This window comes from Pelodiscus sinensis, chromosome 13 (assembly GCF_052426305.1).
Source record: "Pelodiscus sinensis isolate ZL-2025 chromosome 13, ASM5242630v1, whole genome shotgun sequence".
NCBI classification, from domain to species: domain Eukaryota; kingdom Metazoa; phylum Chordata; order Testudines; family Trionychidae; genus Pelodiscus; species Pelodiscus sinensis.
In genome coordinates, this window is record NC_143064.1 from 22,951,091 (window position 1) to 22,973,304 (window position 22,214).

The 22,214-nt window shown below is 40.4% G+C and overlaps 1 protein-coding gene across 3 annotated transcripts in view; it reads right to left on the minus strand.

Annotated features, from left to right (window-relative positions):
* Positions 1–4,914: 4,914 nt before the first annotated feature.
* Positions 4,915–22,214, minus strand: part of ATP7A (ATPase copper transporting alpha) — a 65,482-nt gene continuing 48,182 nt past the window's right edge. The window contains exons 7-23 of one of the 3 annotated variants that reach the window (XM_075940899.2): positions 20,752–20,913; positions 20,020–20,096; positions 19,576–19,801; positions 18,640–18,873; positions 18,052–18,143; positions 17,569–17,696; positions 17,221–17,375; positions 16,738–16,872; positions 14,443–14,637; positions 14,066–14,248; positions 13,495–13,708; positions 11,830–11,976; positions 11,312–11,454; positions 10,659–10,862; positions 9,826–9,943; positions 9,162–9,264; positions 4,915–8,569 (exon numbers count right to left, since the gene is read on the minus strand). In XM_075940899.2, the coding sequence (XP_075797014.2) occupies positions 8,296–8,569; positions 9,162–9,264; positions 9,826–9,943; positions 10,659–10,862; positions 11,312–11,454; positions 11,830–11,976; positions 13,495–13,708; positions 14,066–14,248; positions 14,443–14,637; positions 16,738–16,872; positions 17,221–17,375; positions 17,569–17,696; positions 18,052–18,143; positions 18,640–18,873; positions 19,576–19,801; positions 20,020–20,096; positions 20,752–20,913 (2,790 nt within the window). In that variant the 3' untranslated portion in view covers positions 4,915–8,295. Of the gene's footprint in view, positions 8,570–9,158; positions 9,265–9,825; positions 9,944–10,658; positions 10,863–11,311; positions 11,455–11,829; positions 11,977–13,494; positions 13,709–14,065; positions 14,249–14,442; positions 14,638–16,737; positions 16,873–17,220; positions 17,376–17,568; positions 17,697–18,051; positions 18,144–18,639; positions 18,874–19,575; positions 19,802–20,019; positions 20,097–20,751; positions 20,914–22,214 lie in introns of those variants that run through there. The other 2 variants (XM_075940900.2, XM_089781855.1) reach the window with 2 other exon arrangements.

A 22,214-nucleotide genomic window follows, 5' to 3' on the forward strand; every position in this document is an offset into this window, starting at 1 on the left:
GTGTATGATGACTCCTTTTACCATGTGGGGCTGATGACTGCACACAGCCACAGACTACACTGTCTGTGGAACAGTACAAGGAAAAACAGTAACATTCAAGGATGGCAATATCATTTGAAATGTGTACACAAACAGTTATTTTCCCATCACACTCACAATATACCTAGATCAGTGGTCGCCAACCTTTTTTAGGCACAAGATCACCTTTTGAATTTAAAACAGTCTAGGATCTACCTCAAACCCCAATACTCTGCCCAACCCCTTCACTGTGGCCCTAACTCTGTAAAGATGGGGTGCAGGAGAAGGGGACAGAGTGACATCAGCACCTCCCTGCCTCTGTCTCTGCCACCCTGCACAACAAGCAGGAGGCTCCCAGGGGGCAGCTGTAAGGCTTTGGGCAATAGCAGTAGGCAAGGGGCACCTGAAGTGCCTCCCAGCCAAACCAGTTAGGATCATCTGTCAGAGGCTACAAGATCTACCTTATAGACTAACAGATGTATTGGAGCCTAAGCTTTCGTGGGCAAAGACCTGAGATCAGAGTGATTTGTCCTTGGAGCGGTCCACTAGAGACACTAGTAAGCGTTGCGATTCGCGGAAGGCTCAAGTTTTATCTATGTAAAAGGCGAGTGCTCTGTAAACGTCAAGGGAATGCAGGGTTGCTTCTCATGACGAGGCATGTGGTTTGGGATAGAAGGAAGAGAGAATGATTGGTTTGTTGATATGGAATTCAGAACACACTTTGGGAATGAAGGCTGGGTGAGGTTGTAGAATAACGCTGTCTTTGTTAAAAGTAGTATCCGGAGATACTGCAATCAAAGCTGCAAGCGCACTGACTCTGCGCGCAGATGTAATGGCAGGTGGAAAAAACACTTTGTCATTATTGAGAGTAGTGAAGCGGCCAATGGTTCGAAAGGTGTTTGAGTAAGGGTGTTCAGAACTAGATCCAAGTTCCAGCTAAGGGCCTGTGAGGCAGATTAAGGTTGGCCAACCCTTCAAGGAATCTCTTGGTGGTCGGGTGGGCGAATTCAGAGGTCATGGAGTGTCGGAAGGCCGTAATTGCCACAAGGTGTATACTTTGAGGGAGGCGATGGCTAATCCTGACTGCTTTAAGGAGAGGATGTATTCAAAGATTTGATGCAGGCGTGCTGCATATGGGTCAAGATGTTTAGTAATACACCAGGAGACAAACCCGAGCCAATTGTGGAGTTAAGTGGAACGCGTATCCTTTCTGCTACGCATCAAGACCTCTTTAACTTGTGTGGAGCAGAGATCTTTGGATTTGCAGAACCAACTAAGAACCAAGCTATCAGGTGCAGGATATGGGGCTGAGGGTGTAGGAGGGTGCTGTGGTCCTGGGTCAGAAGATCACGGAGGACCCTGGGAATGAGTGTGATGCAGGGAAATGCATATAGAAGAGGGCCAACTCAGTTGAGAAAAAAGGCATCTCCTAGGGATCCCTGGCCAATGCCTGCTCTGGGAATAGTAATGTCGGCACTTTGAATTTTTGTAGGTGGCAAAGAGGTCTATTAGGGGAAAACCCCAAAGGTGAAAGATACATTGGAGAATGTCGTGTCGAAGTTCCCATTCATGATCTGGTGCAAAATGTCTGCTTAGAGAGTCTGCAGCAGCATTGTTGATGCCAGGTAAGCAAGATGCAATTAGAATGTGCTTGTTGCAAATGCACCAATTCCAGAGGTGCACTACTTTTGTGCAAAGGGAGCAGGAGTACGTGCCCTGTTGGTGATTCGTGTAATACATCATGGCGATGTTGTTGATAAGTATTCTGAAAGTGGTGTCGTGAATATGTGTCTGGTAGTGCTTACAGGTGTTGAAAACCACCCTTGAGTTCCAGGATGTTTATGTGAAAGGTTGCTTCTCGTGGTGTCCATTGACCCTGAACTGACAAACCGTTCATAAGGGAGGGTCTGTAGTAATGTGAGCAGACGGTTGAGGCCGATGAAATGGGACTCCTGCAAGGAGATTGCGTGGCTCAGTCCACTATCTGAGGGAAGTTATAATAGCAGAGGGAGGAGTCACTCTTTTGTGGATATGGTGCCTTTTGGGAGTATACACAAATTCTACCCAGTCCTGGAGGCAGTGAAAGTGCAGTCATGCATGATGGACTACATATGTTGTGGCAGCCATATGACCCATAAGTTGTAGGTATGTAAGAATCAGAACTGTAGGACTCATAGTAACTACTGCGACAAAGTCTTGGATAGCTTGGAATCTTTGAATAGGTAAGTAAGCACGTGCTGTGGTAGAATCGAGGCGAGCACCTATGAATTCCAAGGTTTGGGATGGCTTGAGCATGGATTTCTGGTCTTTGATGATCAGACTAAGAGATTCGAACGTCTGTCTGGCTATAAGTATCATACGGCATTTTTCCTCTGAAGACAGGCCCTTTGAGGCAGTTATCGAAGTAGGGGAAAATTATAACACCCCCATCAACATAGGTGCATTGCTACTACCGCGAGCATTTTCGAAAACATTCTGGGTGTGGCAGAAACACTGAAAAGGAGCACTCAATACTGGAAGTGCTTTACACCAACTGTGAATCGAAGAAACTGCCTGTGAGCGGGGTGGATAGTGATATGAAAATAAGCATCCTGAAGGTCAAGGACTGCAAACCAATCCTGTTGTCTAACATTGGGATTATAGATGCAAGAGTTACCATTTTGAACCAGTCTTTGAAGGTAACAGTTGAGTTTCCAGAGATCAAGTATAGGTCTCCACCCTCCTGTTTTTTCTGGGTGAGGAAGTAGTGGGAATAGAAGTCTTTGCTTCTGAACTTGTCTGGTACACTTTCTACCACTCTGGTGGAGAGGAGTTGACAGACCTCCTGTTTTAGTAGATCCTCGTGAGAAGGGTCCCTGAAGAGGGTCGGGGTGGATGGGGTGTTTGGAAGTAGAGAAGAAAGGGATGGTATAGCCATATGAGACGATTTCTATAACCCAAAAATCAGATGTGATGGTGGACCAATAATAGTAAAAAGGTCTGAAGTGGTGGTGGAAATTGTGAACTACGTGATCATGTGGGTGTGCAACTGGGAGGATTTGAGAGCCCTTGACCAGGAAGTCAAATCTGCTGTTTGTTTGATGGTTGGTCAGAGGTACAGTTGGGTCTGAGTACCTCTTTGTAGGATCAGAGCCTGAGAGTGACACAGGTAAGTTTTGAAACTGCTCTGAGTTTTTTCACAAATATTTCATGGCCAACAATGCCCTTCACACACATTCAGAGAGGCAGGGATAAAATGTGCATGATAGTGAAAAAACAACCAATCGCAGGAAGGGGAACAGAAGGAAGCTTCCACAAACATTTAGAAGGGAGAACTGCTTTGGTGGAGAGGTTTATTTTTCAGAAAACAATAATAGAATGTGTCTAACACTTTGCTATTAGTTTAAATTCTGTGTTTGGGAGATTATGCTGCGAAAGTCAGCAGATTAGCCAGTGAACTCAATGGAAACCCCCAACCCCATTGCCTGTCATTTTTACGTCCTTGCACCTTTCATTCTGAGCATTTTGAGTAACTGCAGCCATCATTCTGGCCATGCACAGGAGCTGCAGAGATCTAGATTTTAGACAAACCCTGATCAGAACAAAGAGGTGCCACTAGCACACACAGGGGCGTTCATGTTAAATTTCTTCTCTGTTTGGATGCCTAAACAATTTTATGCTACAGGTTGTACCTCCACTAACTGGGACTCCCTGTTCCAGAAACATCTGTGGTCTGGCATAGACCATGGATGTTCCTGGACCAGGGTCCAGGAAGAGGGGGGTCTGGCGGTGGGGCAGGAGCACCATAAGGGGCTCTGGTTACTCAGCTGGGAGCCAAGTGTGGGGGAGAGAGGGGAGGACAGATGGCATGGTGGGGAGTTCTGGTCCCAGCGGAGCTCCCTGGCTCCAGCAGCCAGGGGAGCTCTAGCCTGGCGACAGCTGTGGACCTCCGGCCCCGACCCCAACAGCAGTCAGGGAGCTCTGGCTGAGTTCTGGTTCCGGAGACCAGGGAACTCCAGTTCCAGCAGCAGCAGCCAGGGAGATCTAGCCCAGGAGGCAGAGCTCTGGCCCCATTCCTCCCTCTGCCCCAGCCACAGAGCTCCAGCCCCAGCTATGGAGACAGAGAACTGCAGAGCTCTGCCCTGGCTGTGCAGATGTGGCCATGGTGCTCTAGCCCTGACATTAGCGGGGCTGGAGAGAGCCCTGGGGGCTGAGGCAGCAGCAGGGACAGGCTATAGCCCTAGTCTGGTAACAGCACAGCCATGAGTGGAAGGACCTTCCCTGGTCTGGCAAATCCCCTCGTTCAGGACCAGTCAGTTCCCAAAAGTGGACCAGTGAGGTCCAACCTGTAATTAGTATTATTGCAGACTGAAACCTCTCATTTATATGGTCGGCCCATATCCAAAATAAACTGATACCTTTTACCCAAGGATCTCAGTGGGCATAACCAACATTAATTGACCATGACCCTTAGCATCCCAGCCCATTTTACAGCAGAAAGGTGAATGGCAGAAAGGTGAAAGTACTTGGCCAAGATCATAATTGTAGCAGACCACTGGCAGACCCGACAATAAAAATAAATCCCAATTCACATTATAACACATTCCCAAATAAGAGGGTCACCTATGAAACTGAAAGAGGGAGAAAGCTAGAAATAGTATATGGTGCCTGCCAGACACAGGGTTCTATAATGTCCATGGTTTACATGTGACTATTCAAATATGCTACAAAGCAACTGATTTAGGCCAATGAAGAATCCTTTGTAATGATCACATATTTTAAGTGTGTTAGTGAAGCACAGCAATTCAGAGATTAGCAAGCAGTCAAGTGTAGCTGGCAATTATATTTTTTCACCTCTACAACAGGAGTATTAGAAATGGAATTCCAGAAAGCACTTTAAAAACAAGACATTGAACATAACATTTTAACAACCTTATAATTATAAAGTTGAAGGCACAATCTTGATAGAATTATAAATGCAATATTACATACTCATAGGCATAAATTTAGAGAGACATAACAGTACTACAATTAATATTTCACAGAATTGTTCATTGTTCTTTTTCTGTTACCAAACTTAATAAAAAGATTTCTCTCAAGTTAAAAATATTTGGCTGGAACTTCTGGTTTCTTAATCAAACATTTAAATATTCTTATTGGCTCATGTAATTAAACATTGCCCTGCTTCTGTTCTGACTCTGTTGGTTTTACAGCTCCTTTTGGCATGAAATTGATTACATGTATGACACACACTTATATCATTTGTAAAAAAGTGTACTGATAAATCCAATGTAAGTTTCAGACAGTGATTATTATTAGCTTTTTTTGTGTGTTTTTTAAAATAAACCAGAGATCTTACATTTATCTAACAACAGTACAGGAAATAATAATAAATAAGCTAGTCTGATGCATAGTTTCATTTGTAACTGAGTATTTTAAAATGGTTTTGTTGATGTATAACTACAGGATTTTAAGATCTCCATAGAGACAATTACAATTTATTTACAGAAAAAAATAGCACATTTACATTTTGCAATCATTTTACCTTTTATGCTATTTCACCTACATTGTACATTCAAACTGGAAAACATTTTGGTTCATCTTCAAGCACAACATGAAATATTTTATTCACAAGGCATCAATGTAAACATTCAAAAATTTCAGCGAGCCCCCCCCCCCCCACCATAAAGACATTTACTGGGAAAAAACTCTGTTTAAAAAAAAAAAAAAGACGCAGATTTTCTGGACCATATATACAAAACTAAGCATTTCAATGCGTTGTGTATTCATTCAAGTACGAATCAAATTTCCAGTCACCTGATTAAAACAAGCGATTCCTTAGTATTGGATACCACTGTGCATGTGAAGTAACTGGATAAAAAGAATTTAAAACCAGGACTTGTTCCAAGTGACCATTCTCCGTTCCTGCACTGAAAGTCATAATTTTGATATTTTCCCATGCAACAGATGTCATAAACACAGGATTATGAATCTGTTCCTGTTCCGATAAATCAGTGGCAAAATTCTGGTTTTTAAATAGGACAGGGTCCAATTATATTCATTGCAGGATCAAGCAGAATACAACCAATTATTAGCATAATTCAAAAACAAGTTCTCCTGCATAAAGAAAGTCTGCTGCCATGTGAAAAGTGCTCTTTGAGAAAATAAATCATGCACAACTCTCCCTATTGCACCTGTTCAATCTTGCCCAAAATGAAGGTAGGTGAAAAACAAAACTAGAATCATGGAATCAATTTATGTGATCTTAAAGCAGTAAATGCTACATGGCAGTATTTTATTGGTTTCTAGATGATAATTCATCCATTAATCATAAATACCTTTGTTGTTCAAGACTGAGAACAACACATAATAGAATGTCTTTACTATGGCATAAATTAAAGTTTCCTAACACCAAAATAGACAAATATAGCTATAATCTAGATGAAGAAATATTTCAATTTTATCAGTTTATGATCACATGAACAAAATGCCTGAATGAAAATTTGATGTTTTCCTACTCCTAATTTTTTCCTTAATGTGGAAACAACAAAAAGTTATACATTGCACTCAGCATTATGATGTGTGTGAAATGCTCACATTGTGGATTAGACTTTATAGTGTAATTCCTCATCATTGTTTACCTAGGAAACAAGTCAATAGGTCTCCGAGTAAAGGGATTCAAGAATATTTGCAGATTAAGCCAATACTCCAGAAAGGTAAATGGGTGATAAACACTAAGCTGCTTTCTCAGTGAGAAATTTCATTTGTAATATTTATGATTAATAATAAAAAAAAATCTTATTTTGAGAATTCAGTACTGTGACCAGTAACGGTGGACCAAATCCACAAAGTCTGGATCTGAATATTCCCAAATTGAGGTGGTTGGGAGAATAGGGTTCTGGTTCAGGGCTTGGTAGACTATAAACATCTTTATAAGCAACTGACATTATGTCCGTAGGTAGTAAATAGTGTTACACACAGTTTGCTCTACTTAAGCATGAAGTATAACTGTAAAGATTATAATGACAGATCTTGAAACATTAGCATGAATCAGTGCAGTTCATTTAAAGGGAATTGGCAGGTGGTGGTAACTAACAATAGCTACTTTAAAGGCTAAAGAAGTTTTTTAAAAGCCCAATAATTCAGATAGTAACATACCCTGTCACTTCTTTAGACAAGCATTCGAGAAATCTCAGGTGGTGTGTTTTCTGGGCTCTCAGAGGCAAGGGACAAGACTTAGCAACCCTTTCTGTGCCTTCTAGAACAGGGATGAGCAATCATTTTTGAAGGGGGATCACTTCAGAAATTTTCAAAGTGGTCGCGGACCACAAGGGGCAGGGCCTTGGAGGAAGGGGTGTGGTCTTTAAATAGAAAAAAGTGTAAGGGCTCCCACTTTCCCTGCAACTCCCAAGCAATGTGGCAGGCAGGGAGCTGCAAGCCCTTTCAATTGCTTCTATTAAAAGGGCTCACATCTTAGCAGCCGCCGGGAAGACAGGAGCCCTTTAATAGAAGCAATTGAAAGGGCTCATGCATCCCCAGCTCCCAGGCAATGCATTAGGGATCTGGCCCGCTGACAGGCTCTTGCCCAGCCCTGTTCTAGAAGATAAATTCAGTAGCAGGAGTGTATTGAGACAGATATACAGAGAAAGGACAGAAGTCAATCACAGAGATGATGGGGGAAAATAAACCTAAACCTCTTCAGTTCTCTCTCTTCATATTACTAGGATCCAGGGAGTAGAATGGCAGGGCACTTGATTATAAAATAATATTAAGATTTTGCAGGACAATTTCTTATCTGGAGTAGGTTATAAATGAGAGAAATCCCAAGAGTTATTCAATAAGGCACATCTATTTGCAAATGAAGAGCACTTTCAGCCTTTACAGCTGTGATCATTAACATCTTTGATCCACAAATGTCTTAACCAAGCTACACCTCAAAAAATTGTTCCTAGTTGCCATTTGGTCAGTCCTCTACTCCATTTCTGGTTCCCCTGCAGGTTTTCTTAATTGTATTCCAGCATCTTATAGAAAAAATGTGACATTAACAGCTTCTTAGTGACATTATTCAGCTTTACTTGCAGGCTCCAGCCACCATTCCTTCTTTCTTTGCTATAGCTGGTAAAAAATACTGGAAGTCCCTGCAAATAAATGGACCAGCTTCTGTGTTTAAAACATGAAAAAAATATTTTCTTTCTTGTACAATTGGACAATTAAAACCTAGAGAAGATATGAGGAAAATCCTTAAAACAAGTCAGACCTCCAGAATATATCAGTGCATCCAGAATTCTAGCCAACTTTTCATAATGCAGTGTCTTCCTCTCGGAAATCTCCCACCAGAAGTGAGTGCTTATCTGGTTCATTGAGAACTATGTTGCTGAGGGAGCGTTTATCTGAGAACAGGGAATTTATTGAGGCTCTACTATAACTGATGATTTGATTCATTAGGTTCAGTTTAGGAGAAGCTATCCCAGTTTCCTCAATTCCAACATGGACACTGATTTCTGAAGGGCTCTTCTGTCTCAGATGGTCACGGGCACTGTGTTCATATTTCTTGTAACTTGGTTTTTTGTAGCTAAGGAAAAAAATCCAGTATAAATTAATTGGCAGTAACTGTGCATAGAAACAACTCAATGTGGAAAGAAACTTACAGCAGATGCTCAATTAGAAATCACAACAGTTAATGCGCATAGCTTTTCATAATATGAATACATAGTGCAGTGTAAAAACTCCTAATTTCTCAACTGGCAACCAGGAACAGCCCCCTGCTCCAGCCCCGCAGGGTCAGGTGCTGGCCCTCCCATGTGGGAGAAGAAGTTGGTGGGGCCCCTTGTGCTTTGGGCTACTGGCTCCTGCTGCCAGCATCTCCATGTGCGGGGGGGCAGGGGGATGCAGAGGGAGCTGTCAGTGTCAGTTCCAAAAGTGGGGAATGAGGGCAGAAGCCAGTAGCCCCAACTGCACGGGGGCTGGGAGTGCAAGCTGCACCCCCCTGCACGCTTGGGGCCGCTGTCTGTCCCCCGTCCACTCCCAGCAGGATACTGCTTAAACGGTTAACCAGTTAAACCTCAGGATTAACCAGTTAACTAATTAACAGGGATTTTACATCCCTTCTCTAACCTAAAATATCTGTGACTGCAAGTCAAAAATACAGAATTTTTCATACTTACAGCTTTAGCAACAGAGAAGAACACACAACAGAAACAGAAGAGGCAGCCATTGCAGCAGAGCCCATCCACGGCTGCAAAACAATACCAAGTGGCAGAAAGACACCTAGGAAAGAAACCAGCGCTGATTCTACATAAACCATATCAGAACAGGCTATTTCATCAGATACACTTTATACAGCCCAGCAAGCATCCCTATGGACATCTATACATGACATTTTAGTTGCACTTTAACACAGTAACGAACATGACTAAGATCTAGTGTGTGCAGAATAGGAGCACAGGTAGGAATAATCATTTTGTCATGTCTAGATTAGGATTTACAGCTATATTAGTTAAAATAGGTTATCTAGCACATGTTAAAATACAGATGAAGGTTCAAGTGCAAGCCATAGCTTGTTTCCCCTACAGTAAAGGGTTCTCTTCGTAGCGTGAAAGCCATAGGTTTTCCCACATCAGTGAACAAAATATTTCTTTTAAATAAATGTTGACATACAGACCACATCAATATTAATCCTACTACTCCTCAACCATCTCCCTAAAGGTAAAGAATTTTGTATTGATAATCACACAGACAAAAACTATGGATACTATTTTATGGAGAAAACATCACTGCAATTATCTATTAATCAAGCACAGAGTCAGTACTACGATGGAAAACACATACCAGCAGCTACAGGAATTCCCACGAGATTATAAATTAGAGCAAAGACAAAGTTGAACCGGATTGTTCTGACGGTCTTCCTGGATAAATCTATACTTGCCACCACATCTAACAAATCGTTCTGCAAATTAAAATGTTTGTAGGAAAAGTCAAAGAAAACTAATTGCACAAATTAAATGTTATTACATTACTGTGTTCAATGCTGAATACTGTAAGGTGGACGTTTCTAAAACAAGTCCCTCTCTACTAGGTGTTTTTAGCTTGTCAGTCCTTCCTCTCTTTTATACTTGTCCAGTGCCAATCGCAATAAGCGTTCTGAGTCCCTGGGCTTTGATGTAAAACAAATATTTTTACAACAACATCTGCTGGTGTTGCTACAATCGTTTGCCAGGGTTCCTATCAAACTCTGTTATTCAGTCATTTATAACCAGTCTGTGAAAATTCTTTGGCATACAGGAAGATGTGATCCTAGCAAAATAAAGTTTAATTTTCAATGTTCAATTCCTTCCCCAAAGGTCACCCTCATTTCTTCTCCTTTACCCATGCTGACACTTGCCACTGTTGCCAAGAAACATCCAGCAACAGAAATCTGGCTCTAGCTTCTTTCAAGAGCCAATGAACATCACACCCTCAGGAGACAGAGAAAGATCATTTCCTCCCTACTTCAATTCCATTGGCCTGTGGAGATGGAGCAAATTATCTTTGCAATTGTCCCCATCGGGCCAATGTCCGAGTGAGGGACCGAACTCAGGTCCCAGATAATGTCCTTCACTTCACTGCCTCTGGCACACCCCACCCTCTGTTCTTTTAGAAACAAGCTTAGTTCTATTACTTACCCTAATTAAGACGACATCTGCTGCCTCAATGGCTACATCAGTGCCTGTACCAATTGCAATTCCAACATTAGCCATGGCAAGAGCTGGGGAATCATTGATACCGTCTCCCACCATTGCTACCCGCTTGCCATCCTCCTGTAACTGCTTCACTTTGGCTACCTTGTGCGAGGGAAGAACCTCAGCAAATACTTTGGTGATGCCAACCTAATGTAAGAGAAAGAACAAAACGATCTTGGCAACTTGGATCTTCAAGAATAATCTTTCTCCAATGATCAATACATTTTTATGCCAGCTATTGAAGTAGAGATACTTAGATTACTACTGAATGATCCCTCAAGCAATTAACTGATTGCATTATCACGGTTAAAAGGGACATCATCAAGCTAAAAGTCCTGGCCCAAATCTCATGGAAGAGGTGCAATACTCTGCAGTTGTACCTGCTTACAGAAAATAAACTATAAGTGTTTCTGTATTAATTTACTAACCTCTTAATTTTTTTACATTGTTGGTACTATTCACCTTCAACCAATTTTGGGAGACACTAAAACATGAGAGGAGATATTCCTTCCCCCTGCATAGAGTGCAGCCGGGTTCACTGAGAGAGTAGGGTAAATATCATGAAAAAAATGTGAGTTAGATATTCAGCAACTTACCTGAGAGGCAATATGTCTTGCTGTTTTATTGTTGTCTCCAGTCATCAGAACAACTTCTAAACCCATAGTCTTCAAAATGTGGACTGCCAGTTCAGCCTCAGGTTTCACTGTATCAGCAATAACTATCAAGCCACACAACATTCCTAATACAGACAGTACGAAAATGAATGTGTTCTTATTAAAGTTCTTTTCCCCAACCATAGCAGGCAGTGGGTTCTAGAAGACCCTCTCAGAGCTCAAAGTATTCCCCTCTTCTTCTTAGTCTCCTAACGTTTAAAAATCCTTATGGTGTGCCCAAACGTCTGTCCAGGTGAGCTGAATGAAGCTCTGCCTTTCAAAACGTTATGAAAACTTTAAAGCTAGATACTCCTTTATGGTCACATGACTCTATAAAAAGCAAAGTATTTATTATTAATAATCCAAATGATTGTTTCAGGGTCAATTATTTTCCTCATCACTTTCTATTTAAATGCTCACACGTTAAACCCAAGAACACAGAAAAGGGACAACAATCTTACCATCAACAGCTACAAGTACTGCAGTGCAGCCTTTATGTTCATATTCAATCATGGCATTATCAATATCACTTTTAAGAACAAGGCCATTTCTAGTCATCCATTCCCGGTTTCCAATGAGAACAGAGTACTTCTGATAATTCAAGGTAGCTGAAGGAAGAAAATGCAATCCTATCATCATGTGGATACATTTAAGTTGATCCAGACAAGAGTTCACTGGGCCCTGCTCTACACTAGAACTTAATTTAGAAATAACACTCCCAACCCCAAGGTCGAATTTATAAGAGGAGTGTCCACACTACCAAGCCCGTTATTTCACAATAACGCGCTAAGGAATTAAAAATCTGTACTAGTGCTTTTCATCAGCAGTAATGTGAATTCTGAAATAGCTATTTTGAACAGTAGTGTGTACATTCCAGTGTCGCTATTTCAAAATAATTACTCCCCAGTGTTTCCTGGGGCTCTAAGTCCAAGGTAGCGTGTCCACATTAACAGAGCCTGCCTCAGAGTAATTTCGAGGCTTCCTAGTAATGAGGACACGCTAGGTCGAATTTGTTGAATCGGAGTTAAGTCAAATGTAGTAATTTTGAAATAGTTTCCTAGTGTAGACATGGCCAGAGTAGAGTGCTCAGACAGACTAGTGGCATCATTACCCAAAATCTAAACAATGCTTAGGAACATTTTTCTTTTTACCTGCCCCAAAGACCTTTCTTTTCCCAAAAGGCCTACAGTTGTAATATGGAGCAACACTACATAAATGTCCTATCTCTTCGCTCTAATACATATGAAAGTCATGATGTTAAGTCTCTTTTGAGCAAAGACTGGTCAACAGTGTAAGTATCATGAAGATTTCAGGTAGTGAACATCTTGAAAGCAGCAGTTTTAATGAAAACACAGAAGGGCACTGGGAGCGGACTCCTGTGTTCTATTCCAAACTATGACATCAATTATCTTTAGCACAGAAGTTTAAAATCTCTGTGATCAAACTGAAGGGTGCGTCTAGACTGCACCATTATTTCAGAATAACTAACATGATTCTGAAATAACAATGTGAGCCTCTACACAGTAATTCTGTTATTTCGAAATAATATCGAAATAACAAACAGCTTATTCCAACTTCTGTAAACCTCATTCTTCTTCTGAAATAGTTATTTCGAAATAGCTGCAGCGGGGACACTCCACTGCTTCTATTTCAAAATAGCTCCTCACTAGGACCATTCTAAGTAATCTCTTCCCAGTGATTCCTGGGGCTCTAAATCGAGAGAGTGCGTCCACGTTAGGAGAGCCTGCCTTCAACTAATTTTGAGGCTTCCCTGTAGTGTGGACACTCTATTTTGAAATAAGCTATTTCAGACTATATCTTCCAGAATATGTTATTCCAAAATAAGCATGCAGTGTAGATGTACCCTAAAAGAGCTCCTTTTAGCGCACATCCCTTAGAGATATGTACCCATCAAGGACTCCATTTATTCCAGATGAATAAAATACATAGCTATTTAATTAAGTAAAGAGCAACTCCTCTGTGCCTTTAAGAGGATGCAGATCCAGTTCTCCAGAGGGGAAAGGTTAGTGACCCATGGCAGCCTCTCCCCACCAGCCTCCTCAACAAAAATCACCAGATCATCATTCTTGGCACAAATGTTTTTTTACACTCGTGTATCAACTTACTTGGCAACTGGGCATCAATAATCAAGGCAGGCTGCATTGATTCCTCAATGTTCTCATCAACTTTTATGAGGGTCATATTCTTAATATTATTTTCTTCAATCATCTCATTTCTCTTGTACAACAGTGCTTCAATATTGGTGACTTTACAGCTAATGCCACAGCCTGCGACTACCTGGAAATCTGTACAGGTTCCAAGGGTTTCTGACTCTAGTTCCTAAGAGAAAAAAAAATTGAACATTTTCTCAGAAATACAGAATCCAGCTGCATTTATAAGTGTGCCAACAGTGAATTACATCACACGCCAAGCTTAGAACATAAGCAGATAAAATGCAATTATCAAAACACAAGTTTTAAGTGCTGGGCTCTAGCATAGACAGTATCGAATCATTCAATGCTTTCATCATTTTCAACTTCCAGAATTCTCCAAGTAAAAGGCCACTTCAGTAAGCTACTTGCTTTCTAGTCAAGGTTATTCAGTCACACTGAGGCAATGCTGAAACAAAGTTCTACAGCAGAAGATCTCTCTCATTGCCAAATATTTTGCCCGTCTAAAAGAGTCTTGGTACAATACCTTCTTGCAGTATTTTGTTATTGCTGCTCCCAGAGGATGCTCACTGTTACTTTCAGCAGTCCCCACTATTGCCAAAATCTTATTACGTGGCATCTGATTACCCTCCACTAGAATCTTCACTTGCATCACTACTGGAGATCCATGGGTAATGGTTCCTGTTTTATCAAATACCACTACCTTTACCTGCAGCAAAACAGAAAGTTGCATTGTTACATGAAAGCTTCAACTGCAGAATAATTCAGACATCCAAAGTTAGTACCTAGACACCTACAGATAATTGGGATTTTAACTTTTGTGTTTGGAAACAAATGCAAAATACTGGCATGCAGAGTCCTACCATAATCTAAAGCCTTGAAAAAATAAATTGCATTGTTTACCTTATGAGCCATCTCTAGTGGCTCTCCACCTTTGATCAAGATGCCATTCTGGGCTCCTACCCCAGTGCCCACCATAACAGCTGTTGGGGTTGCTAATCCCAATGAGCAAGGACAGGCAATGCACAAAACTGTGATGGCAGCTTGGAAAGCAAAGCGGATTATCACTTCAGTTTTGGAAATACTCTTATTGTAACCCTGTGGACAGAGAAACACATTTTAGTAATAGAGTAAGATATCGTAAACTATGTATTCAACTATATATTTTCTTAGTTATAAAGGCATATTTAATTACATACAAAAATTATATTAAAGAATGCTAAAGTTACAAAGTAAAACTCTCAAAAGTTAGGAAGTATCAGAGGTCTGATTGTCCACACAACCTTATTCTGTTCTACAGAGCACAGACCTATCACATGCTATATTTTACTCATAAGACCCTTGCCTCATTTCATTTATTTTTTCAAACTAAAGAATGTAAGCCATGAGACTCTTTTAAACTGAACCATAATAAAGAATACCCTAGTCCAGGGGTAGGAAACCTCAGGTCCAGGGCCAGATGCGGCCCCCAGCTTGCCTGGATCCAGCCCCCAAGGCTCGAGAATCCCCCACATTGGGGAGCCCACACTGGTGCTCCAGCCCCTATGCCACCCACCCACAGAGCTGGAGCAAACAAAAATCTACTAGCCCGGCCCCCCAGGCTCTGGCATGCAAGGGGAATGTGAGGAGTGTCTTTCTCCTTCTCAGTCAGGAGCGTCTCACTTTGTCTCTTTATGCAACCCCCAACTGATTTTCCTGTGGGTCAGCAGTCCCCGACCTAAAAATGGTTTCCCACCCTGCTCTAATCACTACCAGCAGGGCCGACAGTCTCGCTGGGACCCTGGGCAAAGGGGAGGCACCCTGCTCCACGCCCTAGAAGAGACGGGGCTTGGGAAGAAGGGAGAGGGCTGTAGCTAGGCAGCCCTTTGCACTGCCAGGAGAATGCTGCGCCTCCGCCAGGCAGCCCTCAGTGCTGCCCAGAGCGCACCGCGTGGTGCTCTGGAAGTGATTTAAAAGGGCTTGGGGCTCTAGCTGCCGCTACCCTCTTTTGCATCACCCGGCCCTGAGGCAATTGCCCCCGCTCCTGTCAGCAGGCCTGATCACTACATATGGTAATTGTAAAGGATACTATGATGATTAATATCATATAAATAGTCTCCATTGGAATCTTCACCTGTATCCCATGTCAGAAAAAATAATCAAGAAAGAAAATATCATCTTAACTGCCTGTGCAAATTAGGGCCCTAATCTTATACTGAGGTTCACCAGTGTGTAAAGCAGGGGTGGGGAACCCACAGCTCAATTGGCCAGATCCATTCCATTAATTGATTTAATCTGGCCCATGGGCCACACAAGTTCAACTCACCTGCTGGCGAGAGCAGGGATATGGAGGCTTGGGGCTTCTCACTGTGGCAGAGAGTGCCAGTGCTCACAGCTTCAGCCCCATGGGGGAAGCACTGAGTCTCAGTACACCCGCCATCTCCCCGCCTCCCCCAACACACGGCAGGAACTGCTGTGAATGCCAGTTTGCCCCCCTGGAAGGAAACACCAAGCCTGAACATGTGTGGCCTGCCATTAGATGTTTTTCTTTGGGTCAGTGGCCTGTGATACAAAAAAGGTTCCTGACCCCTAGTGTAAAGTCTATTGACTTAAAGTTGAATTTTTCATGGATCTGTGCCTGTAGATCCTGATGCAGAATTGTAACTTAGATTGAAGAGACCATCTTTCCCAAAGGAAAGGAATTTGGACAATTCAAGGTTTTCGTAATGTCAAGTTACTATTTTAAAGAGTTAATAATTAGTTTAATAATTATGTAAACCAATTCAATATTTAAACTCTTTCAAGTTTGTAAATTCTATACTTTTTCAAAATAAAGTTCCTATGTAGGAATCTTTTTCATAGTGAAGCCCACAGTCCTAATCTGTATCAGACACTGCTAAGTAGTACGAGTAAGATAGCAGCCTATACTCAAAACAATATCTCCATAGCTGAATGGATATTAACAGTGGCAAGGATTCCTAGTAACTGCTTTCTAAGTAGTTTTAAATATTTTATAAAGATTTATTTAGCTGTGATGTGTTATATGACTTTGAAGTTTTCCTTTCATAAGCAAAACTACAGAAAAGCATTGCAGCATCTCAACAACTCTCTGGACAAGTGACAGAGAAGATATTCTAGGATGGAACTGTTGCAGTCAAGCAGATTCCTTTTAAACTTATTTAAAAACATTTAAGAAAGGGATTAAAAGAAGTTGCTTACCTGAAAATACGTTTCAACAATTTCAAAATTGACAAATCCAATTATAATCCAGGCAAAAAGGGTAACCACAGAGACAGCCACAATAAAAGGAACAAAATAGCCACTAAGCTTGTCTGCAAATTGCTGGATTGGAGCCTACACAGGACAAAATGCATAAATATTAATTCTGATCATGTGATACTCTCTTCCATTCTTTAAAGCACTAGTATAAACAGAGTTCATATATTTTAGCATATTCAACATAGACTTCTAATAAAACCTAGACAGTCTCTCAATAATTTTGACATGACTTTGGAGAATTAAGAGACTCAGAACTTTGAAGGTCTTGAGTTAAAAGTTTTTCCATTGATATCTTGAGTCTGCTTGATGTCTTGATTTTAAGACTTATGCTGAGGTCTAAAAGCCTTATGTGATTTGCTGAACAGAAGCTTAAATGAAGAGGCAGAAACAGTTTAAATCAATGTCACTATTCAGTGAAAGTACCTTTGAGGTTTGTGCCTCCTCCACAAGTTTGACAATCTGAGAGAGAGTTGTATCAGCTCCAACGTGGGTTGCAGAAATCAGTAGTGACCCATTCTGATTAATAGAACCTGCAATAACTGTACTGCCAGGTTTTTTAATCACAGGCATTGCTTCACCTATATAAAGACCAACAGCAGATATTAGTGTGGCAAATTCTTATTTTGACAGTATTATTTTTCCTACTGCTAACTAGTCCTAATATACAATTAGAAAACATGCAAACAAATTAGTGAACGTCAATCTCCCCTGTTCATTAAGTATTTGATACAAAGAAATATTTTTAAAATTTAATAAAAGCAAACAGCTTACCTGTGATGAGAGATTCATCTACCATAGATTGTCCTTCAATAACACGGCCATCCACTGGAAATTTGCCTCCTGGAATTACTTTGACAATGTCACCCCGTTGAACCAGTTCAACATCAACCTGCTCTTCACTGAGAAGGGTATATAGTATATTATAAAACATGGTTAGCAATATTATCAAGTAAAAAAAGCAATTGCCAGCAATTCATACTCTGCTAACTGACAAAGGGGTTTTGGTGATGGTTTATCCTTGTTTTATTATTTGTTTTTGAGTGCTTGCTAATTCTGAAAATCAGTTCAATTTCAAAGTGAAAATTAGCAAGACTCCACTATGGCAAAACGGAATGTTATCAGTTTTATTACATTATAATGTTACATCTGACAAACTCTTGTAAGGTGAATAAGTTACTGGTTGTGCACATCTTCAGCAAGGAAAAAGTGTTAGTTCGAAAACAAACAAAAGAAAGGAAGGACAAAGGAAAATACCTCAAAAGAACGTTGTCTGGGCCTAGGTTAACAACAGTTGCTTCTGTAGCTTGCAGTGAAATTAGTCTTGCAAGGGCTTCCGATGTTTTACCCTAGAATATGAATTCACACATTTCCCTTTGATCATGCTATCAACAAAAAAAAATCAATCACAGGCTAAACAAATACATTCAATACAATTCATCCTTTAAAAACAATTCCTTCATGTAAACGGACTAGAATTAATAAATTTGACATTTTAATAGTAATTTTCAAAATAGCTTAAAATCATTTTGTAACATGAACAAATGATAAGCAATCAGGATCACACTTTTCCATGTGATTTCATTTTAACACATGCACAAATCCTACAGCCACACCCGTACAGTTTCTTGCAATTTGTAGATGTGACACTTTACTCTAAATAAAATTTAGAAAATACAACATTCAGTCTTTCTTCTTTCTAGCTGTGATTTTGCTTGGTAAGTATTTCTTCTGTATCTCACTAACAAATTAATTAGTCATATTTGCTAGTGCAACCTCTCTGGAACATTTTATAGTATTTTTTTCATGCAAAACATATGAGCAAGTACTTTTATTTTACATTACCTTTGCCATATGCTCTAACCACCGACCCAATGCAATGAACACAAATAGCATAGGCGGTGTGTCGAAGAAGGTTACAGGATTCACTTTTGCTTTTTCACCCATTGCAACTAGAAGAATAACGAAGGAGTACACAAATGCAATGGTGGTTGCCAAAACAATCAGCACATCCATGTTAGCAGTTTTATGCTTCAGTGCCTTGTATGCTTGAATGTAGAAGTACCAGCCTCCAAATAACTGTAAGAACAAACCATGGCAACTGTATTTTACTCAAAAATACAAATGCAAAAATTACTGCTCTAAATATACTTGAATGAAAGAGTACACCTACACTGCAACTCTACTTTGAAATTATTAGTATTCCAAAATAACTTAGTCCGCGTCAACCCAGCAGGTAGTTATTTTGAAATAGTGTCAAAATACTGTCAAGCTGAGGACTTCTTACTCCGACTCCGGTAACTCTCATTGTATGAGGACTAAGAGAAGTAGAAGGAAGAGTGCTCTATTTCAAAATAAATTCTGTGTAGACACTCCCTATTTCAAAATGAGCTATTTTGAAATAAGCTATGCAACTGACGTAGCTCAATTTGCGTAGCTTATTTCGAATTAAGCCCTGCAATGTAGATGCACCCAAAGTGAAAGGCTTTTCTGTACACCTTTTTAAAATAATTCCTGCTAATAAGTTAAAACATTAATATTTCAATTGATATGAAGCACAAACATTCAGTTAGTATACTGCAAATAAAGGGAGCTCAAATAAAAAGAGACTAATAATTACAATGATAAAATAGAGACGATGATGAATCCAATTCTACTCCCACTGACGTCAAATGCACTCATTGATTTCAATAAGCATTTTGAATCAATGTTTATTATAAAAGACAATTTTTATTTGTGAATTTCTAAGTCAGCACACTGAAAATCACTGTTTTTACTCACCTGTACAGGGACACACAATAAAAAAGACAGCAAATTCATTACAGACAATCCTGGCAGGATCTGATGCTCCAAAAACATAGAAGAGTGATAGGTCTCCATTTCCTCCTTGCTCATGTTGCGATGCTTGTGAACATCTGAGAGGTGACTATCCATAACCATCATGTAAATCATCAGCAACATTACAGGAATACAGAAAAAGAGGCTCACAAGAAAGGATCGTTTCCACCTTAGATAAGGGGGAGGGGGAAATAATGAAAGTCTAACTTGTTTTGCAATTAACAGGTGACACAATCATGACACAGATAATATTCTAGCTATAATGTCTGCAGAGACCAACAATGTAACTTGTGAAAACTTCACTATTGATCACAAATAGCCTCAAGCTTAAAAAAAAAATCAGATGAACATTTACACAGAATTTAAAACAGGTTCAGTAATACTTACTGTCTTATTTCCTGTTTGTGGTCTAGATGGCTAGCAGATCTGTCTTTCTTGACTAAAGAAGTCTCATAACCTAAATCCTAGAAAGAAATGTAGCAAGGATTTGATTTTATCCCAGGGTACGTCTACACTACAGTATAATTTAAAAATATGTTATTCGAAATAGCACACTGAATGGACACTGAATTGCATTGAACGCCAGCCGGAACCAAGTCCGGCAGGGCATCAGGTCAGGAGTTTATTTGTGTGGCTGCTGCCTGAGGCTATCTGAGGCTTGTGCTTAAAGGGACCCCCACCGCGGGCAGTTCTTAGCTTTCCCTGCTTGCTTGCATTTAGCTTGTTCTATTTGTACATTTAAAGTAATTCTTTCACTTTCCATGTCAAAAGGTACCTCAGAAATAGCTGTCAGATTTCAGTTTCAACTTGTTCTAAAATGCTCTTCTATCCTTTCCTTGCAAGGTACAGACAAAGTCACCAAGGACTACTGCTCTGCTGACATATGGAGTTTTCCTTACTGTAAGAACACCTGTATATTGACTCCTCTGCAGTGATGGTGGGAAGGATGGGTCAAAAACAAAGGGGACAGGATTTTGGCCTTGATAAACCTCTGTTCCATAACCATTACGGACCAAAAGTTCCTGTATTCCAAACTTTAGAACTCTGGGAAGCATACTGGATATTCTACACGATTTTCAGCAGCCTAGTGAAACAGTTTAATACCATAAAAGCACTTACCTCCAATATTCGTATAACATCTCGAGGACCAACAATCTCAGGGTCATATTTAATGTGTGCTTTGTTGGTTGCAAGAGCCACTGAGCTGTATAATACACCTTTCGTCTTCATAAGGGTAGATTCTATTTTATGTACACACGAGGCACACGTCATTCCTCTCACCTGTGAAACACAAATTCTTGCCTGTTATCAAAACCAAAGACTGATTTTAAAAAAATTAGTCAATACTTTTTCATCTATTACATACAGAGAATCTGAGAAGAATTAGGAAACCAAAAACTGTCCTTTTGTTATCTGAGCAATAGTATCCATTTATCAAAAAACAAAATTACCTTTTGAAATATACAGCTGTCTGACCAGCAGGTGGTACTGTGGTACTGTGGTTTGAACTTTGAATAACGTTAAAAAAGAACAAATGGTCTGGTAGCACTTTATAGACTAACAAAACATATAGATCAGTGGTCCCCAACCTTTTGGGGCTGCCAGTCCGGGTGGGGGCGGGGCCGCACATGTGCTGCACACCCGGGTACCCAGGGCGCAAGAATGGCTAGGGCTGGCCCTGGTCACTAGGCAGGCGTACATAAATGCCCCGGCAGGTGCTACGGCATCCGCGGGCACCACACTGGGGACCACTGATGTAAATGGTATCATGAACTTTCATGGGCACAGCCCACTTCTTCAGATGACAAAAGCTCATGATACCATCTACATGTTTTATTAGTCTATAAAGTGCTGCTAGACCATTTGTTCTTTTTTAAGTTTATTCTATAATACAGACTAACTCGGCTACCCCCTGAAACTTCTGAATAATGTGTAGGTTATAGCATATCCACATATAGTTTGTAATATTTATCTTTAGGTTTTTCACGGCTGCTCATCACCATAGTATATGAGCAACTTTGTATCAAATTAGTTGCAATAACAAAGACTCTAGTGAAAGCATATAAATTGCATATCTTGACAGATGGTTGAAAGATTCTGAATGTATGTTTTCTATTTAGGGTCAACGTATAATTTCTAAAAAGACTGATGAGACTGTACACAGGTCAGAATATCTGTTTTTGTGTCCTTGCTAATATTCCAAGCTTTCAATAAAAGGCATGGGTTGAATACAATGGAAAAAGGTACTTTTGCCATATGTTTGGGAGGTTGTTTCTATTTGACATGCATTACTGGATTTGTTTCTCATCCACCCATGCATGGCTTCCACTAACAAAGATATTCTATTTGAAAGTCACATTTTCATCTAAAAATTGTCTACATATTATTGGTAAAATCAATCTCTAAGATAACCGTAACAAAGATTAAAGTCTAGAGGTGAAAACAGCTTCCCCCCATTTCTACTCAGTTCCTAGTGTAGACCAAGGTTATTTTTATTCAACATTGGACTGTACACCAGGTGAAAAGTAGCTACATGTTTTGTTAGTCTATAAAGTGCTACCAGACCATTTGTTGTTTTTTAA